Below are 27,959 nucleotides of genomic sequence, written 5' to 3'. Positions count from 1 at the left end.
GGGTTTCCCCAGCCACTCTGGGCGGCTTCCAAAAGAATATTAAAATACTATGGTACATCAAACATTAAAAGCTTCCCTAAACAGGGCTGCCTTCAGATGTCTTCTAAAAGTCTGGTAGTTGTTGTTCTCTTTGACATCTGGTGGGAGGGCATTCCACAGGGAGGGCGCCACTACCGAGAAGGCCCTCTGCCTGGTTCCCTGTAACTTGGCTTCTCGCAGTGAGGGAACCGCCAGAAGGCCCTCCGTGCTGGACCTCAGTGTCCGGGTAGAACGATGGAGGTGGAGACGCTCCTTCAGGTATACTGGACCGAGGCCGTTTAGGGCTTTAAAGGTCAGCACCAACACTTTGAATTGTGCTCGGAAACGTACTGGGAGCCAATGTAAGTCTTTCAAGACCGGTGTTATATGGTCTCGGCGGCCGCTCCCAGTCACCAGTCTGGCTGCTGCATTCTGGATTAGTTGTAGTTTCCGGGTCACCTTCAAAGGTAGCCCCACGTAGAGCACATTGCAGTAGTCCAAGCGGGAGATAACCAGAGCATGCACCACTCTGGCGAGGCAGTCCGCGGGCAGATAGGGTCTCAGCCTACGTACCAGATGGAGCTGATACACAGCTGCCCTGGACACGGATTTAACCTGTGCCTCCATGGACAGCTGTGAGTCCAAAATGACTCCCAGGCTGCGCACCTGGTCCTTCAGGGGCACGGTTACCCCATTCAGGACCAGGGAATCCCCCACACCTGCCCGCCTCCTGTCCCCCAGAAACAGTACTTCTGTCTTGTCAGGATTCAATCTCAATCTGTTTGCCGCCATCCATCCTCCAACCGCCTCCAGACACTGACACAGGACTGTCACCGCCTTCACTGGTTCTGATTTGAAAGAAAGGTAGAGCTGGGTATCATCTGCATACTGATGAACACCCAGCCCAAACCCCCTGATGATCTCTCCCAGCGGCTGCATGTAGATGTTGAAAAGCATGGGGGAGAGGACAGAACCCTGAGGCACCCCACAAGTGAGAGCCCAGGGGTCTGAACACTCATCCCCCACCACCACTTTCTGAACACGGCCCAGGAGGAAGGAGCGGAACCACTGTATGACAGTGCCCCCAGCTCCTCAAGACGGTCCAGAAGGATGTTATGGTCGATGGTATCAAACGCCGCTGAGAGATCCAGCAGAACTAGGAAGCAGCTCTCACCTTTGTCCCTAGCCCGCCGGAGATCATCAACCAGTGCGACCAAGGCAGTTTCAGTCCCGTGATGAGGCCTGAATCCCGATTGGAAGGGATCCAAATGGTCCGCTTCTTCCAGGCGTGCCTGGAGTTGTTCAGCAACCACTCGCTCAATCACCTTGCCCAAGAATGGAAGATTTGAGACTGGGCGATAGTTGGCCATCGTGGCCGCATCTAAAGATGGTTTTTTAAGAAGCGGTTTAATAACCGCCTCTTTCAGCGGGTCTGGGAAGGCTCCCTCACGGAGGGAAGCATTCACCACCCCACGAAGCCCATCGCCCAGCCCTTCCCGGCTAGCTTTTATAAGCCAGGATGGGCAAGGATCAAGGAGACAGGTGGTTGGTTTCACTCGTCCAAGCAGCCTGTCCACATCCTCGGAGGTAACAGATTGGAATTGATCCCACGCAATTTGACTAGACAGGACTCTAGCACTCTCCTGCCCCGGCCCTGCTCCCACGGTGGCGTCCACCTCTTCCCGAATCTGAGCGACTTTATCTGCAAAAAACTTTGCAAAATCATTGCAGGAGATCATGTGGCCCGTACTGGGCCCCGATGTAGCAGGTGGTTCCGCTAAATTGCGGACCACCTGAAAAAGTCTCCTGCTGCTGTTTTCTGCAGATGCAATAGAGGCGGCGAAGAAAGCCTTCTTCGCCGTCGCTACCGCCACTTGGTAGGCTCGACACTGAGCTCTAACCTGTGTCCGGTCAGCTTCAGAATGGGTCGTCCGCCACCGGCGCTCTAGCCGTCTCAACGATTGTTTCATTGCCCTCAGATCCGTGGAGAACCACGGGGCTGTCCGGGCTCCATGCAATCGGAGAGGGCGCTTCGGAGCCAAACAGTCAATAGCCCTGGTTAACTCCACATTCCAGCGGGCCACCAGGGAATCAGCTGAAAGGCCATCAACATGGGATAAAGCATCCCCTACCACTCTCTGGAAACCATTTGGATCCATTAAGTGGCGGGGGCGGACCATCCGAATCGGTCCCACCTCCCTGCAGAGGGGAAGGGTCGCGGAGAAGTCAAGTTGCACCAGGAAGTGGTCTGACCATGGCACTTCTTTTGTTTCGCTTTTACTTAGTGTCAGAACACCAACATCCATGGAGGTAAACACCAGGTCCAAGGCATGTCCGCGGCTATGGGTTGGGCCAAACTTATTCAGGGACAGCCCCATGGAGGCCATGCTTTCCACGAAGTCCCGAGCGGCCCCTTGTAAGGTCGTGTCGGCATGGATATTAAAATCCCCTAGGACAACCAAACTAGGTGTCTCCAGGAGAACATCCGCCACGACCTGAAGCAGCTCGGGCAGGGAATCCTTGGTGCAGCGGGGAGGTCGGTACACCAAAAGGAATCCTGTACTGCCCCTATTGCCCAACTTCCAGAACATGCACTCAGAAAACTGGGTCTTCCCAATAGGACGCCTGGTGCAAACTAATGACTTCCTAAAAATCACTGCAACCCCCCCTCCCCGCCCACAAGGCCTGGGTTGCTGTGCGTAAGAGAAACCTGGTGGACAAGCAGCGGCAAGAACAGGCCCATCTGCTTCATCCAACCAAGTCTCTGTTACACAAGCCAGGTCAAATCCTTCATCCATGATCAAGTCATGGATGGCAGTGGTCTTACGAATCATTGACCTGGCATTGCACAGCAGCACCTTCAGGCTATGTGGGTATCCCTTGCTGATTCTAGTATCCATCCGGACAAGACAAGACCCGGAGGCAGGGATAGTCCTCAGACAACGACTAAACCTGCCTCCTCTGTAATGACATGGTCTGGTCTTAGCGTAACTCCTCCTCCTACCCGTGATCACTGAGATCGGTTGTCCCAGCGCATCCCCCTCTGTGGAACATGCCCCAGCCATTTTGTTGGCTGGGACCCACTCCCCGGCAGCCCTGACCCTTCCCCTTAAGAACAAAATAAGACCTTAAAACAATAAAAAACCCCAGAAAACAAAAAACAATACAGATGAAAAACTATAAAAATTACAAATCCATTAAAATCAAACAAATTCCCAACTAAACATCCATCCCACCTCCATCCCCGTCCCCGCAAATACAAAAAAATAAAAGGAAAAGGAAAAGGAATAGTATGTGTAGGGGTTATGATGGAGGCTGGATAGAAAACCATGAGAACTAGATCACATTCACTCTGGTGCCGACTTCCCTATGCATATGACAGACTGTGTTTTCTTTGTGGGTCTCACCCTTCATGATTATCTAGTTTGTTGCGTGCGTACATGCACTCGTACACCACAACCAAGACTTGCTCAGGAAAAAAATTACAAACATATTTAATGACTTACAAATTAGAAAGTCTCCAGCAACTACAATACATGAAACATTTTCCGATTGAGAAATGGGGTTTGAGTGTTCTCAAAAGTAATGCTTTACAAATTAATAACTTATGTAATGCAATTTAGATACAGGTTAAAATTATATATTTATTGCAGGTATTTGCTTTTCTTATTTAACATTAGAAATACAACCCGAATGGGTAATTATCAGTGCCTGACTGTGTGACTAGAACATTCAGTTGCCATATCAGCATATTTCTTACTAAAGACCACCCCCTAGTTTATTATCTGCTTTTCTGATTTATAAGTAGATATAAGTTATTACAAACTCCAAATGTGAATTTCCAAATATTAAGTAGTTGAACATTTAAACAGCTGGAGGATTCTTTTCTGGTAGGATTTCACACTGTTGCCAAATATAAAACAAATATAATTACTGAGCTTTTTATATTTCAACAGGTTAGCCAAATAAGAAGGTAGTTTTAAAAAGTTTACCTCAGAGGCAGAATACTTCTCTCATCATCTGAGCTAATTTCCATTTCAAAGCCTTCCTCAGTTCCAGGAGCCGAGATCTGATCTTCCTTCTTGGCATCTTGTTTACATTTTCTTTTCCTTCGCTTTTTCTTCTTCACTGACCCAGAGGGGAAAAATGGCTCTGCTTCCACAATCTGTAGTATTTCTGAGCTTAGACACATCCGTTCATTGTCACCCAATTTCAGCAAGTGATCATCAGTTTCTTTGAAGAACTGGTCTTCTGTAGGTATTGGGGATGTTGCAAGATGTGCAGGAACTCTTTCCTTAAAAATGATTTGGGCAAGAATAACAGTTACATACATTATGTATGGACTACTAAAGTATTACAATATTCACTATATTGGAATTATATAGGAATTTAGTATATAGTATATTGAAATCACAGTGCATGTATAAATTCCCATGTAAATGCAGGTAATTCCAGATCCATTTTGTGATGTTCAGAAACTCAACCTAAGACTTTTCATTGTCACTTAAATATGAATGTCAGTATTCATTTATGTACGTCCAAAAAGTGAGGAAAAGAAACACCTGGCTCCTAAATTCAAAATGCGTAATTACAGCGGTGCCTCGTTCTGTGATTCTCTTCGTCTAGCGGTTTTTTCATCTTGCGAAGCAAGCCCATTGACGGATTAGAGGATTAGCGCTATTAGCGCTACTAGCGGCTTTTAGCGGCTTATCTGCTGATCGGATCAGCTGATAAGCGGCTTAGCGGCTTAGAAAAAGGGGGGGGGGAGGAAAAAAAACCCAGCAGGAACTCGCAAGACATTTTCGTCTTGCGAAGCAAGCCCATAGGAAATTTGTTTTGCGAAGCACCTCCAAAACGGAAAACTCTTTCGTCTAGCGAGTTTTCCGTCTTGCGAGGCATTCGTCTTGCGGGGCACCACTGTATATGAAATCCTTATTTCCCAATACACAATTTCCTCCCTACTACATAAAATATGTACAACAGAATGTCAGAATAGACATGGATGTTAAATTATGCTACTTACAAATTTTTCTTCTGTTTCTTGCACAAAGAAAGCTTCTCCATTATCACCCAGTTTCATATGAAGATCAATTGCTTCTCCGTTAATTTCAATATCAATCTGTGGAACATACAATACCCTTACAGCATTTGAAAATAAAAATACACACAAAAATTAAAATATATTTTGCCTCTTTACATCATCCATCCCCACCCCTCTAATCTTTGAGACAAATGGGTAAAGACTGAATGATCGACATACTCTCTAGTACTTGTCTACCCACTTTGATCGGAGCATACATTACATGTGACAAGCTGACCCGGTATATCTAAACTTTGTGAAGTTGGAAGGAGGTAACAGCCCCACTAGCATAAACCAACACATGTTACAGAGACTGAGAAAGGCAGGAAAGAGCAACTGCGGCCACTTCCTTCATCAAAGCTGAGAGAGAGAGAGAGAGGTGAGAAAGAAGCAGGTTGCATCATACCTCATATGAACCAGTGAGACTGGCCAAGAATGAAGTTAAGAAGAGTTCTGCTGGGTAAGGTCAAGCCCCATCTAGCCCATCTTGCTGTTCTCACAGTGGCCAGCTAGATGCCTATGGTAAGTCTGTTAAGTAGGACATGAGAGCAAAAGCACTCTCCCTACTTGTGCTACTGGTATGCAGAGGCATGCAGTCTTGGATGCTGGTGGTAGTACACAGCAATCATGTCTAATAGCTACTGGAAGCCTTATCCTCCATGAATTTTAAATCCATGACTTTTAAAGTAATCCAGGTTTGTGACCACTGCTGTATCATGTATCGGCAGCTGTTTGGCCCAGCTGCAACCTAGCTGCCCAAAGCCAAATGTGATCTGCAGGGACAGAGTCACCTAATGCTGAGTCCATGACAAAGCACTCATTCCTTGTCACCTTCCTGAGTAGCTCATCCGGAGCAACAACACTGACTGATTGTTCATTTCACTAGAGTTCCTAAACATGACTAAGGAGATTCATTCATTTTACACCAGAACTAGAAGCAACTAACCAAGAAAACCAGGGATCATTATGGATAGCTCAATGAAAACATCCACTCATGTCTGCTGAATGAGAAGTTTCTATACCCCCCCCCCATAAAACCCACCAAAGCCAAAGAGGGGCTGAAAATCAAACTGCCAGTATCATAATGCCTTTGTAAAAATATATGGTGTGGCCACACTTGGAATGCCGTGCAGTTGTGGTTTTCTCATTTGAAGGAGGATTTTGAATAGCTGGACAAGATGAAGAAAGGAGCAACTAACATTATTAGGGGCCTGGAGCATCTGATGTATGAGGAAAGTTGACTATTTGAAGCTTTTTATTTTAGAAAAATGGCAAAGGAGAAGCATGGGAGAGAGGCTTATAAAATTGTGCATAGTGTAAAGAAAGGGACAGAAAAGTTTTCCTCCCTCTCTACTAGAACTCACATTACTATGAAGGTACTGGTTTCCCAGTGAAATTGAGTAACAGTAGATTCAGACAGACAAAATTCAAATGAATGTATGGCATTTGCTGTCAACAAATTAACCTCACAAACTCTCATGGCTGCTAGTCATAAGATCAGCCCTACAATAGTTTAAAGACACCCCCCTCCTCTGTAGGTTAAAAGAGAAACGCATGCAAAATACATAGCATGCAACAGAGAGATGCAAGTCTTTGTTGTACTAACGAAACAACAAGGTTAATAATACTCTATTTAGTCATAAATTAGAGTGGCTTATATTTCAGATCTGCACCATTGTTTGAAAGAAATGCAGTATCAGTAGGAAATTTGATTTAAATCAAGTCATCCTGTATCAAATCTCAAATGCATCCATTCCCCTTTTAAAGCTCCCCCCCCTTTTCAAAAATAGATTTATATAGACGAAACTGCAGAATAGTTTTCATTACAAGGTCCCCATCATTCATGATACTCACAACTTTCTCCTTCGAACGTAAGACACCAAGCTTTCCAAATCGGACATGGAATGGGGAGCAAAGGTATGTGCCATCTTGTTGCCGAACTACAATTACATCAATGCATCCTGAGAGCGTTGCCTGGTTGATTCCTTTGTATAGTTCCTTAACAGTCACCAGAACTTGGCCTGCAAGCTGCCCCACGTAATTCATAATTTAAGGCTGCAAAGAAGAAATTGATTGAAATGATTAATCAAAATTTAGGTAGCCATGGTTGCACATAAGAAAATTCCAAAGTTCTCCAAGTCACTAGCATAAAAGTGTAAGAAGCTTTTCTAGACCATGATCTCTACACACAGCTTATCTTTATATGCCATATCCAGTATATCAGTTTCCAGCTTCTACAGTTTTAGGAATTGATAAACGTCACTTAAAAATCTCTATAGCTCAAACGTTCAGTTGCCTATCAGCAAGTGTTTACTTATGAAGTGTAGATGAATCCAGAAAACTACATACGTGTGCGAACTACTAAGTTTAGAAGCATCTAATGATGAAACTAGGAAGGAGGGCAGGGGAAAATGGACAGAAGATGGGAGGATGGGATGATCCTGTAGCCCAGTCCTTAAAATTTTGGTTCCAGTTATATGAACTAGATATTATTACTGTTCTAGTTTTTTTCTTTTATTTGACGGCATTTCAAAATGACCTAATCAGTTTCTAAAATGACCTAATAACCAGCTTAGATTGTTGTACACAACTGGTTACTTTGCATGTGAGTACTGCATAAAATAAACAAAATTCCATTTTCAGATGATTAAAATGGCATTTCATATTAAGTGCTATTATGGAACTTCATGTAATGAAAAGGTAGGGTGAAGCAATAGTTAAATATGCAGCAAGTAGCAGAGCAAGCACACCTAACTTGATAACCAATAAAGCATATATATATATATATATATATATATATATATATATATATATGCAGGTTTTGGTGTCTTCGGGTGTCTTCCCGTGTAAGAGTTGGGGTGTCTAGGCGACGTTTCGACGAGGTCTCACTCGTCATCTTCAGGCTGGTGCTTTCGGCTTCTTGTTACTAGAACAGAGCAGGATCTCAGTGTTTGAGTTCCTATAAATACTGTTGAGGGGGTGTGGTGTATAGCCTCCAACGTTCTGGGCAGAGAGGAAGTTCCCAGGTTAATGTGCCTTTTCTTCTTTTGTTCATTAATTACTTGAGGGATATCTTGAGTGATTACTTGAGTGATATTCTGAGTACCACTTAGGAGGGTCATTAGGTGTGGATTAGTTGCTAAAGCTTTCGTGTCTTGACCTCTTGAGCTTGTGAAGAGTTTTTCTGAGAAGATGGCTGTACTGCACTTAGTTGTGCTCTGGCTTGGCTTCCCGAAGACACCAAAACCTGCATTCCTGTACCCGTGAAAATCTACGAAAGCATATATATATATATATATATATATATATATATATATATATATATATATATTTGCTTTCGTAGATTTTCACGGGTACAGGAATGTAGGTTTTGGTGTCTTCGGGTGTCTTCCCGTGTAAGAGTTGGGGTGTCTAGGCGACGTTTCGACGAGGTCTCACTCGTCATCTTCAGGCTGGTGCTTTCGGCTTCTTGTTACTAGAACAGAGCAGGATCTCAGTGTTTGAGTTCCTATAAATACTGTTGAGGGGGTGTGGTGTATAGCCTCCAACGTTCTGGGCAGAGAGGAAGTTCCTAGGTTAATGTGCCTTTTCTTCTTTTGTTCATTAATTACTTGAGGGATATCTTGAGTGATTACTTGAGTGATATTCTGAGTACCACTTAGGAGGGTCATTAGGTGTGGATTAGTTGCTAAAGCTTTCGTGTCTTGACCTCTTGACCTTGTAAAGAGTTTTTCTGAGAAGATGGCTGTACTGCACTTAGTTGTGCTCTGGCTTGGCTTCGTGTATAGGGGCGAGCTGTGGTTTTGTGCCCTGTGCCAGCCAGATCAGTGTAGGGATTGCAGGGGGGTGCAGCATCCGGAGGTGCCACTATGGTTTGGCTACTGGATGGTGTCTGTAATTTATCTGTGGAGAGGGTCTGGGTTTGGGTCTGGTGTGGTTGATTGGAGATGGCGTTCTGTGTGCCTCTGGTTCTGGTGTCGGTTTTTGTGGGGAGGGCTAATTTCCAGATGTCTGGCAGGCGGGACGTGTCGTCACGCTTGTTCATGTTGTGAGGGTGTTTCTCTATCTCGATGGCTTCCATGATTATTCTCTTGTGGTGATGTTCCATGTTAAAGAGCAATTTGGAATCTGCAAAATTAATTTCGTGTCCTGTTTCTTTCATGTGTTGGTAAAGAGAGGAAGTTTTTTCTTCTTTTTTGACGGCATTCTTGTGTTCTGCGATACGTGCATTTATTCGTCTGTTTGTTTGTCCAATGTACGTGGCTGGGCAGACTTTGCAGGGTATTTCATAGACCCCTTGGTTTTCTAACTCAGTGTTTCCCAAACGTTTTTGGGCAACGGCACACCTGCTTACCGGAAAAAAATCTCGCGGCACACCACCATTAAAGCCCCGCCCCGTGACGTCAGCGCGCAGCGTCACGCCGGGAGGGACGCACAAAAGTGAACGTTTTTTCCCTCCCCCTTGCCGGGGTGGGAGGAGGCAGCAGAGCGAGGGCAGCTAAGGCGGCGGCGGCAGCTGAGGCGGCGGCGGCTGCGATAGCGGGCGGAGGAGGAGCCGTCGCCGGGAGTTGCTGCTGCTGCTGTTGCTGCTGCTGCCCGGACATGCCGGCCTCCTCCTCCTCCGCTGTCTTGCGCTCCTCCCTTTTGCGCGCGCTGCCCCGCCGCTCGGCACGACCACCGCGGAGCCGCCCCGGCTCGACGCGGATCCTCGCCGCCGCCGCCTCTCGCCGCCGCCTCTCGCCCGCCTCCCTCCCACGGCACACCAGCCGGTGTCTCACGGCACACTAGTGTGCCGCGGAACACCGGTTGGGAAACACTGTTCTAACTGGATTTTATCTTTTGGGTTTCTGAGGATATTGGCTATTTTTTGGTTGGTGCAAAAGGCTGTTTTGATATTGTGTTTATGGAGGATTTTGCTAATTTTATCTGTAGTGCCCTTGATATAAGGAAGGAGGGCCATGCCATTGTTTTCTTCTGTGTCTTGGTTTTTGGGGGGTGTTTCTTTTTGGATTAGCTTCGTAACCCTGTTTTGCTGGTATCCGTTGGCGATTAACACATTTGAGAGATTCTGTAACTCAGTTGTCAAGTGGTCTTTGTCAGCCAGGCGTTTGGTTCTGGAGATGAGAGTCTTGGCTACGGAGTTTATTTGTGCAGGGTGGTGGTGTGATTGTGCATGTAAGTAGCGGTTGGTGTGTGTTTTTTTCCGGTAGATAGTGTGTCCTAGGGAGCCATCAGGTTTTTTGTAGATTAGGACGTCAAGGAAGGGAAGTTGGTTGTTGGCTTCTATTTCCATAGTGAATTGTATTTTGGGGTGTAGGCTGTTGAGATGTGTGAGGAAGCTATCTAGTTTTTCCTTCCCGTGTGGCCAAATTACAAAGGTGTCGTCAACATATCTGAGCCAAAGTTTGGGTTTGTGTTCTGATTTGTCTAAAGCATTGGTTTCAAAGTGTTCCATGTACAGATTTGCGATGACCGGTGAGAGGGGTGATCCCATAGGTGCTCCTTCTATCTGTTTGTATCTTTGTCCATTGTGGATGAAGTACGTGTTGGTTAGGCAGTGGTTGGTCAGGTCCAGGATGTATTCGGGGGGATTGTATTTGTTTTGAATGGCTGTCAAGGCTTCATTAATGGGCACTTGTGTGAAGAGAGATACAACATCGAAGCTCACAAGTAGGTCATCGGGGTGTAGGTTTTGCTTCTTTATTGTTTCTATGAACTGGAAGGAGTTTGTAACGTGTGAAGCGATAGATTCTGCATAGGGCTGAAGTTGCTTAGCGAGAAATTTAGCGAGATTTTGTAGAGGTGAGCCTATGGAGCTGACTATTGGTCTGAGTGGTGTTCCTTCTTTGTGTATCTTGGGGAGACCGTAGAGTTTGGGGCATCTGGATGATTTTTCTCTGGGGATGATTCTTAGCTGGATTTCTTCACTGATAGGAGAGGCTTTTATTTTGGATTTGGTGGTTTTTTCCAGATAGGTGGTGGGATCTGTTTTTATAGGTTGGTAGGTAGGGTCTTGGAGTAGATTTGATAGTTTTGCTTGGTAGTCCGATGTGTTCATCACAACAGTGGCATTACCTTTGTCTGCTGGGAGAATGATTATGTTGTTGTCTTTCCTCAGGTTGGTGAGTGCTTTCTGTTCTTCTTTGTGTAAATTGCTTCTGGGTGGTTTGCTGGAGCAGAGGATGTTGGTGACTTCAAGTCTGATTTTATTGGCTTCATCTGGGTTGATTTTGGTTAGGCTAGCTTCGACTCCGCATATGATGTTTTCCGTGGGGATGCGTCTCGGGGCGACTGCAAAGTTGAAACCTTTGGAGAGTACTTTGGTTTCAGTTGAGGTGAGGATCCTGTCTGATATGTTATGTACTGTTTGTTTCATGGGTTGTTGTGGAGGGTGGCTGGGCTTCTGGCGTTTCTCTAGTTTGTGGAGTTTGTTGGTGTGTATGTCTGTCTTATGTGAGGACTCTGTTTCAGCTCTCCAAACGGCTAGTTGTTTGCATTTGTCCCAGAGTGCAGGGTGGATTTTGTTACAGAGTTTGAGGTGAAGAGTGAGCAGATCTTTGTTGGTTTGGTTTAGTAGGTATCTTTTCTTATGTAGTTCGTTTCTGATTAGGGATAGTTCAGTTCGTTTCAGGATCCTTTCGGTAGCTGGGGTTTTAGAGTGGAATTTAAGTTGGAAGCATGTGGGAATTAAGTTGTTGTCTCGGCAGTTGCGAGACAACATATATATGAAGTTTATATTGTTGTACCATGACAGAATTTACGACACTCTGATGAAGCCATTAGATAATGGAATAAGAGTTACAAACTGACTCTATGCCACATTAATATTTTTCTTTTATTTTAGTAAACCTGTGTGTGTGTGTGTGTGTGTGTGTGTGTGTGTGTGTGTGTGTGTGAAAAACCTAAATGCTCATTCAATGTTAAAGAACCACTTAACATAAGGACAGACTACTACTGGTATTCCTTTCTACAATAAAAAAGGTTTGAAAATGTTTCCTCAGCTTTCTTACAGAATACTGGTGCAGTTTAAAAACAACTAATCTCAAGAAAGCCCGTGTGTGGTATCTTTACTATATGGGCTTTCCCAGCTGTCCTTCGCTGCTAGAGATAACCAGTCATGCTCTGTTTACAGTGATAGGCAATGATGTTGCATTCTGAGTCACATGATATTAGTTTCATTCTATTGACCATGTGATTTCTCCTATCTGACTTAATCCCAGGCCTGCTTAGCACATGCCTTTTTCTGAATTTACAGACTGCATTCCGTCAGTGGGCAGGTGAAAGCAGGAGATGCATGCTTGCTCACTTCAGGACGTAACACAGGCTAACAGGAAGAAAGAGGTTTTCTTTCTGTGCGCCCACAGCTTTCTCTGGCTTCCTCCAGACATTAGTCTACCTGGTTTCGTGTTAGCTTTTGTTTTTCATATCTGGCCCATAGTCCAAACGTGGGAACAGGGTGCATGGGCATGGGCGTGTCCACATTGTAAAGGATAGGTCAACTGCTGTCAGCTGCTATGCACAGTGCAGCTGGAATAACAGCAAGAGTGGAGCACTGGGATGGAATCACAGATCAATCAATCCAGTCACAAAATGCAAGGTATGAGCTCAGATACCTAACTGAAGGGGGCTGGGATGAAGGTGAAGGATAGCAGCAGACAAAAGGACAGGTAGGCAGTGGAGTCTGGAAGAGAAGCTGCCTTGCATGTATCACGCTTGTCTTTGACCTGGGTGCTGTAGCAAATGAATTATATGCAGGTGAGTGGCCTGTGTGCTGCCAGAAGAGAGACAACACTCTGCTCCTCCTCTGGCAGTGCCTTGTGTTTCTGCACCAGGTGTGAGGGAGTGCCCTTTGCTTCCTCTGCACCCAGCACGGAAATGAAGCGAGCTGCCCGTGGTGGCTTCCTTGTTGCGAGAAACTAGGCAAGTGGTTAAATACCAGACTGGTATAAACAATTTCATTTTTGTATTCTCATAATGCAAAGCCCTTGTCAATACAGTGGTACCTCGGGTTACATACGCTTCAAGTTACATACACTTCAGGTTACAGACTCCGCTAACCCATAAATAGTATCTCGGGTTAAGAACTTTGCTTCAGGATGAGAACGGAAATCGTGCTCTGGTGGCGTGACGGCAGCAGGAGGCCCCATTAGCTAAAGTGGTGTTTCAGGTTAAGAACAGTTTCAGGTTAAGAATGGACCTCCGGAACAAATTAAGTACTTAACCCGAGGTACCACTGTAATAGGAAAACTCTCACACACCCCAGGTGTTCAGATGTCGAAAAAGTTGGTTCAGACTAAAACTTAGAAAGTTTCTATATTTTTTAATCCTTGTTTAAAAAAACACAAGTCTTTCTTTTCTTTCTAGCTTTCTTCTTGTATATGCTGCTGGTGGTAGTGTTATAGAACATTGCAGATACATGTAGATTCACTTGCATGAAATTCGAATACTTTAAGCTATTTCTTTGTTACCATCTTACAAGCAGCAGTCCAAAAGAAACTTCTTTTCCTTTTTTTTTTTTGCAATGTTGTTACAATTCTTGAAAACACTGAAAATTTCCTGTCATTATCCACCTATTTCAACTAGCTCCTCTGTCTATAATAAACCCTAGTCAAGGTATTTATTCCTTTATTTAATACTATTTCTTTCCCACCCTTAATCACCAGGTGTTTCAAAGGTAGGTTACATAGGAAAAAGCAGGTGCACACAATAAAACCAAGCAACAGAACACTAAACAGCACGAAACACTGAAGTGTTTTAAATAAAGTTGCTTAATATCACTATGTTAATTTCACCATAATTTGCAGTCGGGGGAAGGATTTAGTGCTATTTACCACTGCAAATACATTTTGAACTTCATTACTGCTTTGCCTGTACCAGAAAGGCAAAACAAAAGAACCTCAAGGTATTGCTAGGATATCTAGGATATCTAACAAGGATGCTGAGTGTGCAAGTAGATTGCTGTTATCACTGTGATAGCACCAAATAAACAAATGCAGCATGTAAACAAAAACAACAAACCAACCCTTCTGTGGTCTACTTAGGTGGTTCAAGTAATGCATGGGGAAAGGGTCAATAACTTGTGTAAACCCCAACACATTGTTAAGGACATTGTTTTCAGGGACTGCAGAGAGAAGGTGCACTTCCTGATACACATGTCAAACAACCCACAAGCCCATATATCTGGCATTTGGTGGACAGCAGCACTACGTTGTGAGCTGCTTCTCCACAGCCTTGATTGGCTGGGCACCATTTTTTAAAATTCAAAAATCTCCTTTTTCTCCTTCCTTGTAACACCATGCAGCCAGTCAGATTTGGCAACTGTGACATCACCAAAGGCAAACTAAACAATGCCCACATTCTAAACTAGCTTCCTTTGCCACCGACATCAACATAATCGCACAGCCAAATCAGTTTAGCTGTTATTAGGATAAAGGGGCTCATTTTTCAAACAAAATATGGCACCAAAGTGGCAACTAACGGGGCTGTAGAGCACAACCAGAGTAAGGGTTTTTCCAGTAAAGATTGAAGGGCCCCCAAAAGGTCCCTCTTATGCCAAAGTTTTTATTAGAAGACGTTTGGCTCAGCCCATGTTTTGAGCACATGTCATTATTTCACTTCTAGGTAGCTTGTGAAGGGCTTTCAATAACAAAACATGTTAATTTTTAACACTTGTAATCCCATCTCATTGTGCCATAAACACAAGAGATCTAATCTCCTCTATCTATCTGTCAGCTGTACTTTCTTGACAAATGCTAAGGGTGAAGTAAATGTGCCCAGAAGGTGAGATGAACAAGTGGAAAGAGAGGGAGGGAGATGGGGAGAGAGCACAAACCAGAAGTCAGCAGGACTCCTAGCATCATCCATTCCCATTCAGACTCACCTCACTTACTCACAGTGTAAAAGGTAAAGGGACCCCTGACCATTAAGTCCAGTCGTGGCAGACTCTGGGGTTGCGGCACTCATCTCACTTTCTTTGGCGTACAGCTTCTAGGTCATGTGGCCAGCATGACTAAGCCACTTCTGGCAAACCAGAGCAGCGCACATAAACACCATTTACCTTGCTGCCAGAGCGGTACCTATTTATCTACTTGCACTTTGACATGCTTTCGAACTGCTAGGTTGGCAGGAGCAAGGACTGAGCAACTGGAGCTCACCCTGTTGCAGGGATTCGAACTGCCAACCTTCTGATCGGCAAGTCCTAGGCTCTGTGGTTTAACCCACAGCGCCACCCGTGTCCCACTCACAGTGTAGCAAACTGTTTAATTCTCATCCTTCTGGCATAACTAAGCCAGCATCTCCACAGGTGTTTATACCTTTGCATGACAACAGTCAATTGACAACATCTGAGCTCATCAGGGGTGCTGACCTCCCAACACATGCTAGCCTCATGTATTTTCTTGGTATATGTTTTCTAGTTGTTTCCACTAACCCTTCTCTTTTTCTGTCAGGAAGCTCAGGAAGCCAATGTTCGTATGGATATGGCAGGCATCCCAGAGTCCACTGCTTGGGAAAGAGTATTCTACCACTGTACCAAAGCACATATATTGTGATATAGCTATGCCATACTATGGTGGCCACACCATTTCGTCCCATAAGGCCACGACATCCAAGGCCTCCATAGGTTCAGATTCAGGAGGCAAGAATCATGGCAGCTTTTATACGGGAGGCTTCCAAAATGTGGAATTTCTTAAGTTAGCTCTCCCAAAACTTTCCTCTTACTATTTTCCAAGCACTTGGGGGTGTCGCAGACTAATATGTGATCCTATGCATCTTTACTCAAAATTCCAGTGTGGTCAATAATGCTTACCCCATACGAAGGATTCACAGGATTGCAGTCTCTGTGTGCCTGTTGGAGAAGTAGGATAACCAGATTGTCTGAAGTCAGCAATCAAGCCATATTCTGGAAACATGAGCTTGCCATTGGGTATTGTAATAGAACTAATCAAGCATAATTATTGCCTGTTTTCATTTAAGATCGCAGGACAAATAAAATAGATGCACATGCATTTTGAAATTTCTTTTGCCTTACTGACTAAATCCTTGTGTGCTTTGTCCTATTATTTCATCTAGAAAGAGCTAACCAATGTGTAGCCTTAAATGGTTTCTCTCCTCTTTAGGACTCAAGAAATAAACAAGGTTTTATATCTCTGATCCGCAAAAGCACCAAAGTAAATGTGATTTTACTTATATAATTAGCAACTACGTGTTTTTTGTTTTTTTTTAATGGAAGTCATGAGGTGGGAATTACTAATTGTGTGAATAACATACCAGTATCTGTTTCAGCCCTTCATAATAAAGAACTGATCAACCGGCAGCCTTACATCAGCAGTAATGAGTGCTTAAGATTTCTGAAACCCCAGCTTGTATTGGGACTTCCAATCCCTGTGTCCATATCCTAGAGATAACAGAGAGAACTCTACTAATCAGCATCATTTCTCACAGAAGTTCACTAACAATAACCAAAAAGGAAAATTTATTATCCAGGTGCAATGTACATTTGATTACCAAACTTAGGGGGAGGGAAGGACAATAGAGTATGTGTCTTTCATTCAGCATCACTGCAATGCTAAAGACAGAGTGCAAGATAAGATGGAAATTTAATCTGATTCAAGAAGACAAGTCTTATATTCTTAACAAGCATCAGACAATGTTGTGCTGAAAATAATGCAATGTGTCTTCATCAAAGTATCCTAAGACTGATAAAGGGGCAATTCCATTACTATCGTAAGTCACTTTGAGACTACTTTATGGCAACAGGCATGATGGAAATTTTACAAACCAGTAAGTAAATTATCCTACACACTCTCACTTGTCAGTAAGTCTCACTGAATTCAACAGGATTAACTTCTGCCTAAGATAGCACAGAAAAATTCACTTAACCACCTTTTATTACAATCAGAAACTCAAACCTCACAACAGGAACTTGTGAGACTGCCAGGGGGTGATGTAAAGAAGTGCTGCAGAAAGGCCAGGTTGTTGGCAACATGGTGGCACAAAGAACCAACAAATGGACTTTAAAGTACTCACAAATTAAGTTTTGACTGTGCAAGTACAGATTTTTTTGTTGAACTTTCCCAAATCGAACCTGAAGAAGCAATGGAAGTTCCACAGCTCCAAGGTGCATATGCAGACTAAATTTGTTAAAATGTTGGTCCCTATTAGAAGGCAAACTTTATATCCTATTTTGAAAAGTAGGTGTACGTTTTCATTTTCAGGTTTTTGTATCCATGAGATGTTCTGAGAATTATATACCTTTTTAAAAAGACACCCCCCATGCTGTTAATGCTTTAACCATCTGGTGACACACTCACTGTCTCTCTTTTTAGGAAGAGTTGTGCAAATATCTTCTTATTAGACTTTCCAAGTAATTCAAATACCTCAGGCTATCTGCGTGCCAAAGTCTACCTTTTCAGGTTGTCTGGGGTGCATTTTTAGCCTCCAGTTTTCAGATATTTCTAGTAATCAGGATGTCTTATTCTACATATATATCAAATTTGGGAGCTTTAGCTCATTAGAAAGGATCCTAAATGTCAATTCCCCTCCCCCCCATGAGTAAGTAATGTACTAACCCAAATCTGCAATCCACTACAGGGGGGGGGGAGCCCAGACTAGACCAGCTCCATCAGGCTCTGGCCTAGAAGTGACACTAGCGACCAGGGAGACGAGTCGGTGGAAGAAGATTGGAAAAAATTTAAAGTATATTTACAAAAACATTGCAAAATTAATGAATGTTAGAAGGATGCTGGAATGAAGCTATATGGTTTTAGCAGAAATGTAATAAAGAATTAAGTAAAAGCTGATTGATAATGGGCCAAAATGAAAAAAATTTAAGGTTAGACCGTTAAGATAAATTATAGAACAAAAACTGAGAAAGATGGAAAGAATTTGCTGAAATAGTTAATTGAACTAGAATACAAAAAAGGGAGGTGTGAGGAGGTCGATGAAACAAGTAAATGAAAGGTAAAGATATGGAATATTGGATGTGTGTTTTAGTGTTTTTGTTTCTTTTTGCTGTATTGTTGTATTGTTTTTTATGTTTTTATTATATTGTAATGTATGTTTTGTTAAATTTTTTATTGTTTTCCTTTTTCTGTAATTTTTAAACTTCTAATAAATATCATTTTTTAAAAAACAGAAGTGACACTAGCTTTACTCAGCTGGCACAGATATCCTTGTTCCACCTGTTGGAAAGCTTTCTACCAATGGTAGTCTGCAGAATGTTTCAAAACAGAGTGCCCCAGAGAAAGGGCTTAGCCAGCCTGGGAGCCACTGAATCCCAAGCCAGCTCCACTACTATCACTTGATGGCACAGGGTCCAATTCAGGCCAGATTGCTACATCAAGTCTAGGTTGGCGAAGCCTGGAACAGTTTGTGACTCCCCCTCCACATTCTGCATAGGCCAACTTGAATGATGGGGCTCTGGATGTGGCAGTAGCTACACTGCTCCATTGCTACCTGCCATGTGTTTTGATTGCTCTGGCAGTCAGGCAGAGACCCCAGAGTACCTTCATATAGATATGTGGCTGTACCTCCTATTATCAGAAGTAAAAGTAAAAGTAAAAGATGACCTAACACCGTGCGTAAACATATCAGACAGTTTACTTTAACATACGCCACTGCTAAAGAAAGACATAAATAGGTCAATATTTATGACATCTCAGACTAAAACACATGGTTCTACTTTTTTATTTTAAAAAATGCTGTTTTAGACTTAACAGAAGATTTGCTAGGAATTTGGTATAGTATGATTAAGTCTTAGCACATGACAGCGGTTGCAAATTCATAAATAATGTGCCAGGCTTTCATGGTAATCTCAACCAAGACTTCAGCATGATTTTAACTTTATGTATTCATTTAGTCATTCATTCAAGCAGCAGTTCAACAAGAGTCCCAGCTCACAACATACATTAATGGTCACAGAAGCATTAACAACCCACTGAGCTACATGCATCACAGACACTACAACCATAGGTTTGAATCAGAGGAGCAGACAGCAACATCCAGAACCCAAGCAACCAAAGCACATGAATTCAAGAAAACCAACGGCCAGGCACTCACTTTTACTTTACATCCCATTGAAGTCAATGGGCTGTAAACCCTGTGTAAAGGATTGCAATCAGGGGCCGCTAAAAACCTGCATGTTTGCTTTCAGTGGCTGCTCTTGAGTAAACACTGCCCTGATGACAATAAAAAAACCCCCGCACAATGCATGCAGTTATGCTACAAACAGTGGAAGATTACACCCCCACCCCTCCCTCTCTGCTGGAAGGCACCACAGCCGGCGCTGATCGTGGGTCACCTCCTAGCACCAGCTTCCTTTTCCCCGATACACTGGCAAGCAAACAAACAGGGCTGGCGAGGGCCAAGGGAAACGGGTTTCTCCCTCACCATCTATCTGGAAGCTGGGGGGAGGGGGTGGGGACCAGAAAGAGAGGAGAGGCGCGCGGTTGCGCCCTGTGACCTCGGCGGGACTCCCTCCTCCTCCCCCTCCCTGCGCAGCTGTGGAGGCAGCCGCGAGTCCTGAGCTCCTCCGGCGTCTGTTTGGGGTGAGGGACCCGGGCGCGAAGGCGACGCTGGGAAGGGGCGCGTGCTGCGCGCGGGCGAAGGAGGGAAGGAAGGATGCAGCAGCAGCAGCAGAGCCTCCTCAGGACCAGACGCGGAGCTGGAGAGGAAGTGGGGGGGGGGGACGACGGGACGGGGACGTGGTGGCCCCTTGAAGCCGCCCGGTTCCCCGAGGCTGCCTTGGCGAGGTGGTCAGGGGGGCTCCCTCTCCTTGCCTACCTTGACTGTCCGCCCTCCGTGGGATGGAGGCAGGAGAGCGAGAGAGGCTTTGGCGAGGGCGAGGACCAGCCACCAGGCGCTCGAGGCGGCGGTTGAATGAACTGAATGGGCTGGAAACGCAGCCAGCGCGCGGCGCCGGAGGAGGAGGAGGCGGAGGGGGGGGTGACGCACGCGAGCGAGCGCGCGCGCCCGGCGGAAATTCCCGCTCTCGCGCCCCCTCGCTCTCTTGCGCGACGAAGCCACCAACTAGCGGGGTAGGGGGGGAGAGGTGAGGCGCACGTGACGAGGAGCGGGGGTGGGGGCGGGAGGCCACGGTATTCTCTCTCTCTCGAGCGCGCGCCCAGCATTCCACCCTGCTGCGATGTAAAACGACCCGGGCTAATTAGTGGCGGTGGCGGCGTCGGCAGGAACAGGGAGGAGCTTTCTTCTTCTTCTTTTCCTCCTGAAGTGGATCGTGTGATCTGTTGCTTGCAGACTCTTGCAAGCGCATCGGGCGCATCTTCCTTCCAGAGTGCATATACAGTAGCCAGCGCCAGCGTGCGCATTGTGCTTCGGGCGTGCTGAAGCCCTATACAGTATACAGTTGCATATTATAAGCTACACATTAACATTCCTGTTACAGGTTATCCTTCGAGCCTGGAAGGATAAACACCCAGCATCCTCCACGCAGTGAAGACTTAATAATAATAATAATAATAATAATAATAATAATAATAATAATAATAATAATAATAATAAGCCAATCTAGCATGGATCTGAACAAACATGGATCTGGAGGGCTTCTATCGACTCATATGTTTGATAAAAGTACTGATAGGTATTGTATTCTCAATGTGAGCTGCCAGTGTGGGTCCCCTGCTTTTTAATATCTTCCTTTTGTTTTTCTTTGTCAACTTAAGACACTTAAAAAAATACAAAGCATTCTTGTTAGATGAGAACATGCTTGTGAATACTTAATCAAATGCATCTGTGTTGCACATGTGTATGTTCCTCCAGGGTATTCCTTTTGCATCACCTGCTCCTGCTATCATGCATTCTGTGTATATTTTCTGCATTTGGGATACAAACACAACAATATGCTCCATTTTATTAATGTTGCATGACTGGCCCACCAGTGAGGCAACTGCCTAAGCAACAAGATCCACAGGGGCAGCAGATCCTAGTGTAGCTCTTTCTTCCTCACCTTGTTGCTCAAGTAGATCTTCATTCACCCCTTCTTCCCTGGCAGTGAGGGAAGCAGACTATAACAAAGCAATATAAGTGATGATTCATTTCAGTTAAAAACAATTTGTAATTGACAGGATAATTTATACACGTATTGCTATGCATACAGTATATAGCAGGCACTGATCAGGAGCAAGCAAAAACATATTTAGGATTATCTGGCCTTTCCCCTTCCCTTTTTTGCTATCAGGATACATCTTTTCTGTGGTGGGTTCTTCTGAGATCCCTAGAAGTTATTTGATGAAAATACTACTACACAATAAGTGCAGGTAGATGTAAAACTCCAAATGGCAGAGTTAAAATGTTTAAACTTTGCAAAGAGGTTGCAAAGGAGATACTCATTGTGTAGGAGATACTCATTGTTGCAAAGGAGATACTCATTGTGTAGGTTGCAAAGGAGATACTCCTGTTGTGCAGGAGATACTCATAAGAATCCACTGTATAGTTTACTTACAGTACTGTGGTATACATCTCTACTCAGCAGTATGTCTTTTTGTCTTTAAGGGGGCTTACTGGCAAATAAGTGGGTTCAGGATGGCAGGCCAGACTTTGATTTGGGGTTGACACTGGGGAAAACAGGGTTCTTATGCCATTGATAGTTGTATCTCCACAATCAAAACCAGGTTTTGTGAGGTGTGTGCATGGGAGCAGCAGTGACATACAGGGAACCAGACAGAGGGCCTTCTTGGTAGTGGCGCCTGCCCTGTGGAACACCCTCCCATCAGATGTCAAAGAGATAAACAACTACCTGACATTCAGAAGACATCTTAAGGCAGCCCTGTTCAGGGAAGTTTTTAATATGTAATGCTGTACTGTTTTTAACACTTGATTGGGAGCCGCCCAGAGTGGCTGGGGAAACTCAGCCAGATGGGTGGGGTATAAATAATAAATTATCATCATTATCATCATCATCTCTAATTTTGTGTTACGTCATGCCCTCGTAACAGCCATTTTGTAATGAACCCATATCACTTTCTCAAAATTTGAAATGTACCCACTGGTCCAGAAAGGTTGTTGACCTCTGTACTACAGCATCACTTGTGGTGATCCATTGTGGTGAGGTTCTCCTCACAAGCCACTTACTTGGTAAGGCTGCTTCCAAATTTAATAGTGCCTCCATCTCCTACACAGCCATATATGTGTCAAATACTACTGTGTGGTGCTCTGTTCTCCCTCCTCTCGTTTTCTCTTCTCCTTTTCCTCTGGCTAATATAGATTGCAACTTTAAGGCTTCTGGGAAGACATTCTACCCCTTTTCCACTTCAGTTTCCAGCATGAGAAGACTGCCTATAACCATCTTGTACTGGGAAACAGCAGCATAAATAAGTCAATAATTATTTTTAAATGTCAATAAGTTCAATGATCAAGCTATTAAGTGGGCTGCATTTGACTTTGTTAGTAACCGTGTTAAAGTCCACAGCAGAAGGCCTGAGGCAAGTGCATACAGACCTAGTACACAATCTAAAGCTTGGGTGCCTAGGTTTTTTATGACATTTTATTTATTTAGCAGTGTGGAGAGGTTTGCATTTAAAAATAAAGCTATAGAGTGGTTTGGTACTGCCTTGTTGCTTTATACAGTGATTTAATATCACTGTGTAATTGCTTGTGACAATTTGTGGGATGGTATCACACAAACAAGTGCTGAAATAACTGGGAAATACTCTCTATCTTAAGTAAAGGCACATTAGGTACCTGGAAAGCAAAAACAATATGTTCAGCCTTTGTGCTTTATCTTATCAGCATTTCTGTATCAGTACTTCTGTATGCAAAGTCTATATTATGCTGTATATGAAAATCCATCCTTCTGCTGCACCAGTTCTTGCAATGGTTAGCCACAATATATATAAATCCAGTTGATGCATACACTGTTCTCTCTCTCTCTCTCTCTCTCTCTCTCTCTCTCTCTCTCTCTCTCTCACACACACACACACACACGGCTCATAGTACAGGTAGAGCACAACAGGTGTTGTAATTCCTGCTAGTAATGTTTACCCAGCCTAACCCATTGGCTGCCCGATCCTGTAACAATACTCTAATTACTGTGCAGAGGTTAGTGTTCCCTGTGTCCACTGAACTCAGTTCATCCTTGGTTTTGTTTACATGTTCAGGGTGTGACTCATAGACTGAAGTGAGTCAAAAGAGGGTCAACAATCCCTACAAGAGTAAAAGCCCTTATCCTGGGATAAGGGATCGTGTAAGCAGTAGGAGGACTATAATTTCTGGTGAGTGGGGTTCAGAAGTCCACAGGGAAGCACAGGGACAATTAAAAACTTTAGATAGCAATGGAATTTTTTGTTGAAATGGGCCAAGATTTTATATCCGAATGCCAGATCTTGTATCTTAACAATTTAAGCAGTCTCATAGAAAGGCAGGGACAATACATTTGTCAACTGCCCATCTGATGTGCAGGAGATCTCAGTATACTGAGCTGATGGGCAACTGAATGCACTGTAGTATTATTACAGATGGATCAGCTGCTTTTACACATAGTCTGGAAAGCAACTATATATTGTACACTATTGTATATTGGAACATGATTCTGGATTGGGAAGGTGCAATACCAAGGTTGCAAAGTTATACAGTACAGTATACAACCAACTGTGCAGTATGTGTCCCTGGTCTGTTCATCACTTGTTAAGTGAAATCTATTGGAACAAAAGGGTTGGTTATCATTCATATATTGTTTCTATTGTACAAAATACTTTATTGTACAAAGTATTTTAAAATCACAGCTTAACTCCTGCTCACAAGGATCTTCCTTTTTAACGATTATAGATATACATATACATACGTACATCCACACACATGAAGGCTGAAAGAAAACAACCTGTGTAAGGCTAAATACTTTGGTTTCTAAAATCCCTAAAACTGCTAGTTTCTAAGGCTGGGAACCTCTATTTTCATTGGATGTTTGTGTCTATACGGTCACAAAAATAATAATGTGATACTATAATAGTAGAGAATATGGAAGTCATCTTGTATCTATTGTTTAACGTAGTCTCAGAACATAAAAAGAGCCTGCTAAGATAGGCCAATCCAGTCCAGCATCCTATTCTCACAGTGGCCAACCAGATGTCTACAAGAAGCCCACGAGTAGGACTTGAATGCAACAATATTCTCTTCTCCTGCGGCAGCTCTGTCCCAAGACATTTTAGCACCTGAGGCGAACCAAAAAATGGCATCCCCTCACCAGAGAAAAGGGGGTGAATGAAGTTTTACATCGGGAACAATGTGGGGTGTGAAGATCTACATTGGGAACAAAAGAGGGAATCAAATCAGCTTTACCCAGTGGTTGAAGTGGGAATCAAAGGCCGTTGCAGGATGCAGGAGTGGCCTTCTCTGAATCATGCTGGGCAAGTGCAGAGTCCAGGAGACCCCAGAAGGCAGCCTTTCTCACCATTTCCTCCCTAGGGGTGGGGGGAGACCAGCAGCGACTCCTGTTCAGTGAGAGGCATGGAGGTGAGCTTGTGAGGAGGTGGCAGATACGCCATTGCTGCCACTGTGGTAGTGGTGGCGGCGGCAGCATGCAATGCATTCCTTGGATGCTGGACCTGCTTCTCCTGTGGATCCTGCCGTCTGAGGCAGTCACCTCACCTTGCCTCATGGGTGAGCTGGTCCTACCTGCAGTTTCCAGCAACTTGTATTCAGAGGCACACTGCCTTATCCTCCATGAATTTATCTAATCCTCATTTAAAGCCATCCAAGTCAGTGGCCATCACTGCCTCTTGTGGGATCAAATTCTATAGTTTAACTATGCTGTGCAAAGAAGTATCCTTTTAAGCCAGTTTGCAAATAATACAGCACACATAGGTATACAGAATGAATAAATCATTTATCCGGCTTGATGCTGACATCATGCTGTTGAAGTACTACAAATGCATAAGAATTTCAGCTTTTATTTATTGGAAAACAGCCAGTCTGACTCTCTCCTAGCGCTGCAGTATTGCCTGCCTTTTCTATTTCTCTGGGACTTGTGCCAAAGGAGCACTTTAAGTATTACAGTGTAAATGTGCAGCTCTCATAAATTTATAGATATCTTTTAAAAGTGTCACTTTTCAATGACTGTGTACCAAATGCTGATTTAAAAACAAAAATGCTCGATATTTTAAAAGTTATGATTTTAACCCAGTCTCTAGATGCTAGAAGTTAGAATGTTAGAACTGACTCACTGATTTTAGTACTTGAACTTGACAATCACATTACAGTTCGGTTTTATGAGATTACAGAAGAGTGGGTATTCAATCTGGTCTTTATTTTAAAACATGTTAATCCATATGGCATGCATGCTCTGCAAATTTATTTTTATTATATCTCAGGTTCTCAATATTCCATGAAGCAGAACAGCCATAATGTTGGATATGAAATCCTTGTTAGCCTTCGAATATACTAAATTATATCATTTTTGCACATGCAGAGTATTACACATCTATCCACATCTTTTTTGCTGTTCGTTGAATTACATATAAGAACTTATTTACATTTTTAAGAACACCATTAGAGCATAGGAAGAACCTTGGAAGCTGTCTTATAAGTGCACCACATACACACCTTACATTTTCCCCAAAGCATACTGGGAACTGTAGTTTACCCCTGACAGAACTACAGTCCCCAGCTCCCTTACAGTTCCCAAGATTATTTAGTGGAGGAAATTATGCTTTAAGCATGCAGTATGTATACTGTACAGCCTATGGCAGACCAGTGTTCCCTTTAGCTCTGCGTTCTCATCACTAGCATGGAAGGGTGAATCTGATAGTTACAGTATAGCAAGACAATCAAGTTTGAGTTTATGACAAAATACTGTGTTCAGTGAAGCTATTCTCATTTCACCACAGACATAGTACTCGGGCATGAAGTGCTATCTAATATCAATAATATACATTTCATAATAAGAGTAATAGAACAACGATGATCCTATGTTTTAACTCAATCTTTTCTCCATGAATCTCAAGAATTTGTCTGCTATGCCATTCTGTCTTACTACCCAGAACATTTTGTGATCCCTTTAGTTTGACCAGCTGCCTTTAGGATCATCTCCATCTTCTACAATTGGATTTTCATTTGGATCAGACATCTCTTCTGAAGCAATAATCTATCTTACTTATGGCTTAATGAAATCTGATTCAAGGAAAATAACACATGGTTCATGTTGGGGGGTGTGTGCCCTCAAACACTTTCTCTTTAAAGGGACATGTGGGGTTTTATTTGTCTCTTCCAATAGTGCTAAGTATTGTGTTTACTCTACCTGAGAGAGCACATGGTCAGAAGAGTTATGAAAGACCTTGTCACTAAATTATGATGGGCTCTTCTTGGCAAGATTGCTGACTTCACTATGGAGCAACTAAGAGGCATCACAAACATGGCCTTCCCTTGTTATGAAACACCTGCTGTGTTAAAGGAAACTGATATTTATCTGTGCACGCCAACCATTTCAATTCATCTTCCTGAAGTGCTTTAATTAGAGCAAATAAAAATGGAGCAATTTCTGAAACAGTACAAACTGCTAGGATCTATTTCACACACATTTACTTTTTTTACTTAATACAATTTCAAGTATGATTACACTGCAATGTAAGTCCATACTGAAGGTTCTCTTGGCCAATTTAATGTAAAATAAAAAAGACTTGCCAGCTGCTGCTTACAATAATCAAATTTAACTAGCTGATTTTCCAAACTTGGAGAATCAGGAGCTGTTGTTTAGTCACAAACCACATTTATAATGTAGCAAATAAGGGAACACTCTGACCCAGCTAAGCATCTTAAATTATTAATTTCAATGGAAAAATGAAACGTGTCTAATACTCTGTGACTGGAAGCAAAGTGACTTTGAAGGTGCTTACTCTCCCCGTGTCTCTGCTTAAAAACATTTCAAAAGGCTGAAGTAAAAAACAAACAAAAAGGCAAAGTTCCTTCGGGTTACTTTGGGAAGAAATAAAGAGTTTTTCTTCTTGGAACTAGATCTAAGCAGCTAAATATTTTTACCTTCTTTCTTCCCTGAGGCTGGTTTCTTTTTACCTATGGCTACTGTATCTAGGCAAATTCCATTCATCTCAGCAACGAGTGTAGCCAAGCCAGTTTGTTCATCTCTATGAGATACTGTCAGCTACAGGAAAGCAAGAAGAACGCACAAACAAGGAAGTCCTGTTAAAAATAGCATCCGTATAATAATTTGCAAGTTGTGATTAAAGATTCAAAGAGCTGCATTCAGTGAGCGGTAGACTATTTTCCTCTCAGTTTCCAATGCCATAACAAACTGTGGCTAACATGGACCAGGAAATTGAGGAAGGAATCAGGAAGCAGGCAGAGGGGGTACACAAGGACATGTTGACAGTCAAAGCCATGTCTGAAGTAAGCCTAGGCCTGGAGGAAATATAAAGGTCATTTATCCCTGGGGACTAGAAGTCAATAAACCAAACCCATAGAGAAACAAGTCTTAGCAATTTACTCAAGTTCACCTTATCCAAAATTCTGCCTCCAGTGTTGCCCAAAAGTTTAAAACTGTTCATAGGCTATCCCCAATATTGTCACTATGGACTATACATTTAATCTTATACCACTATAACAATCATGGCTTCCCCCCGAAGAAACTTGGGAAATGCAGTTTAACAGTGCTGAGAATTGTTAAGAGACCCCTATTCCCCTCACGGAGTTGCAATTCCCAGCAGCCTTAATAAACTACAGTGAGACTGAATCAGGCAGAAGTTAGTGTAGAATAAATAAAATTGCCAGCACCTCCTTTCTCTGTGCTGCATTGAAGACCTAAGTGTAGATGTTAGGTGTGTGGTGATGTTAAACTAAAAGGGATGGTAAACAGCCATCAGAGAAGTGAGCAAGTAAACAAGTCACACGCACACAAAAC

At 43.4% G+C, this 27,959-nt stretch overlaps 1 protein-coding gene across 1 annotated transcript in view; it reads right to left on the bottom strand.

Annotated features, from left to right (window-relative positions):
* The window catches only part of LPIN2 (lipin 2), a 47,460-nt gene extending 27,424 nt beyond the window's left edge, over positions 1–20,036 (bottom strand). Inside the window, exons 1-4 of the mRNA XM_081205586.1 lie at positions 19,880–20,036; positions 6,953–7,153; positions 5,042–5,137; positions 4,011–4,312 (exon numbers count right to left, since the gene is read on the bottom strand). Of these exons, the coding sequence (XP_081061712.1) occupies positions 4,011–4,312; positions 5,042–5,137; positions 6,953–7,144 (590 nt within the window). The 5' untranslated portion in view covers positions 7,145–7,153; positions 19,880–20,036. The remainder of the gene's footprint in view (positions 1–4,010; positions 4,313–5,041; positions 5,138–6,952; positions 7,154–19,879) is intronic.
* Between the last annotated feature and the right edge of the window lie 7,923 nt (positions 20,037–27,959).

The sequence above is a fragment of the Podarcis bocagei genome (genome assembly GCF_964188305.1).
Source record: "Podarcis bocagei genome assembly, chromosome: 8".
In the NCBI taxonomy this organism is placed as follows: Eukaryota; Metazoa; Chordata; class Lepidosauria; order Squamata; family Lacertidae; genus Podarcis; species Podarcis bocagei.
Note: the sequence above shows the minus strand (reverse complement) of the source record. Positions and strands in the feature narration are given on the sequence as shown.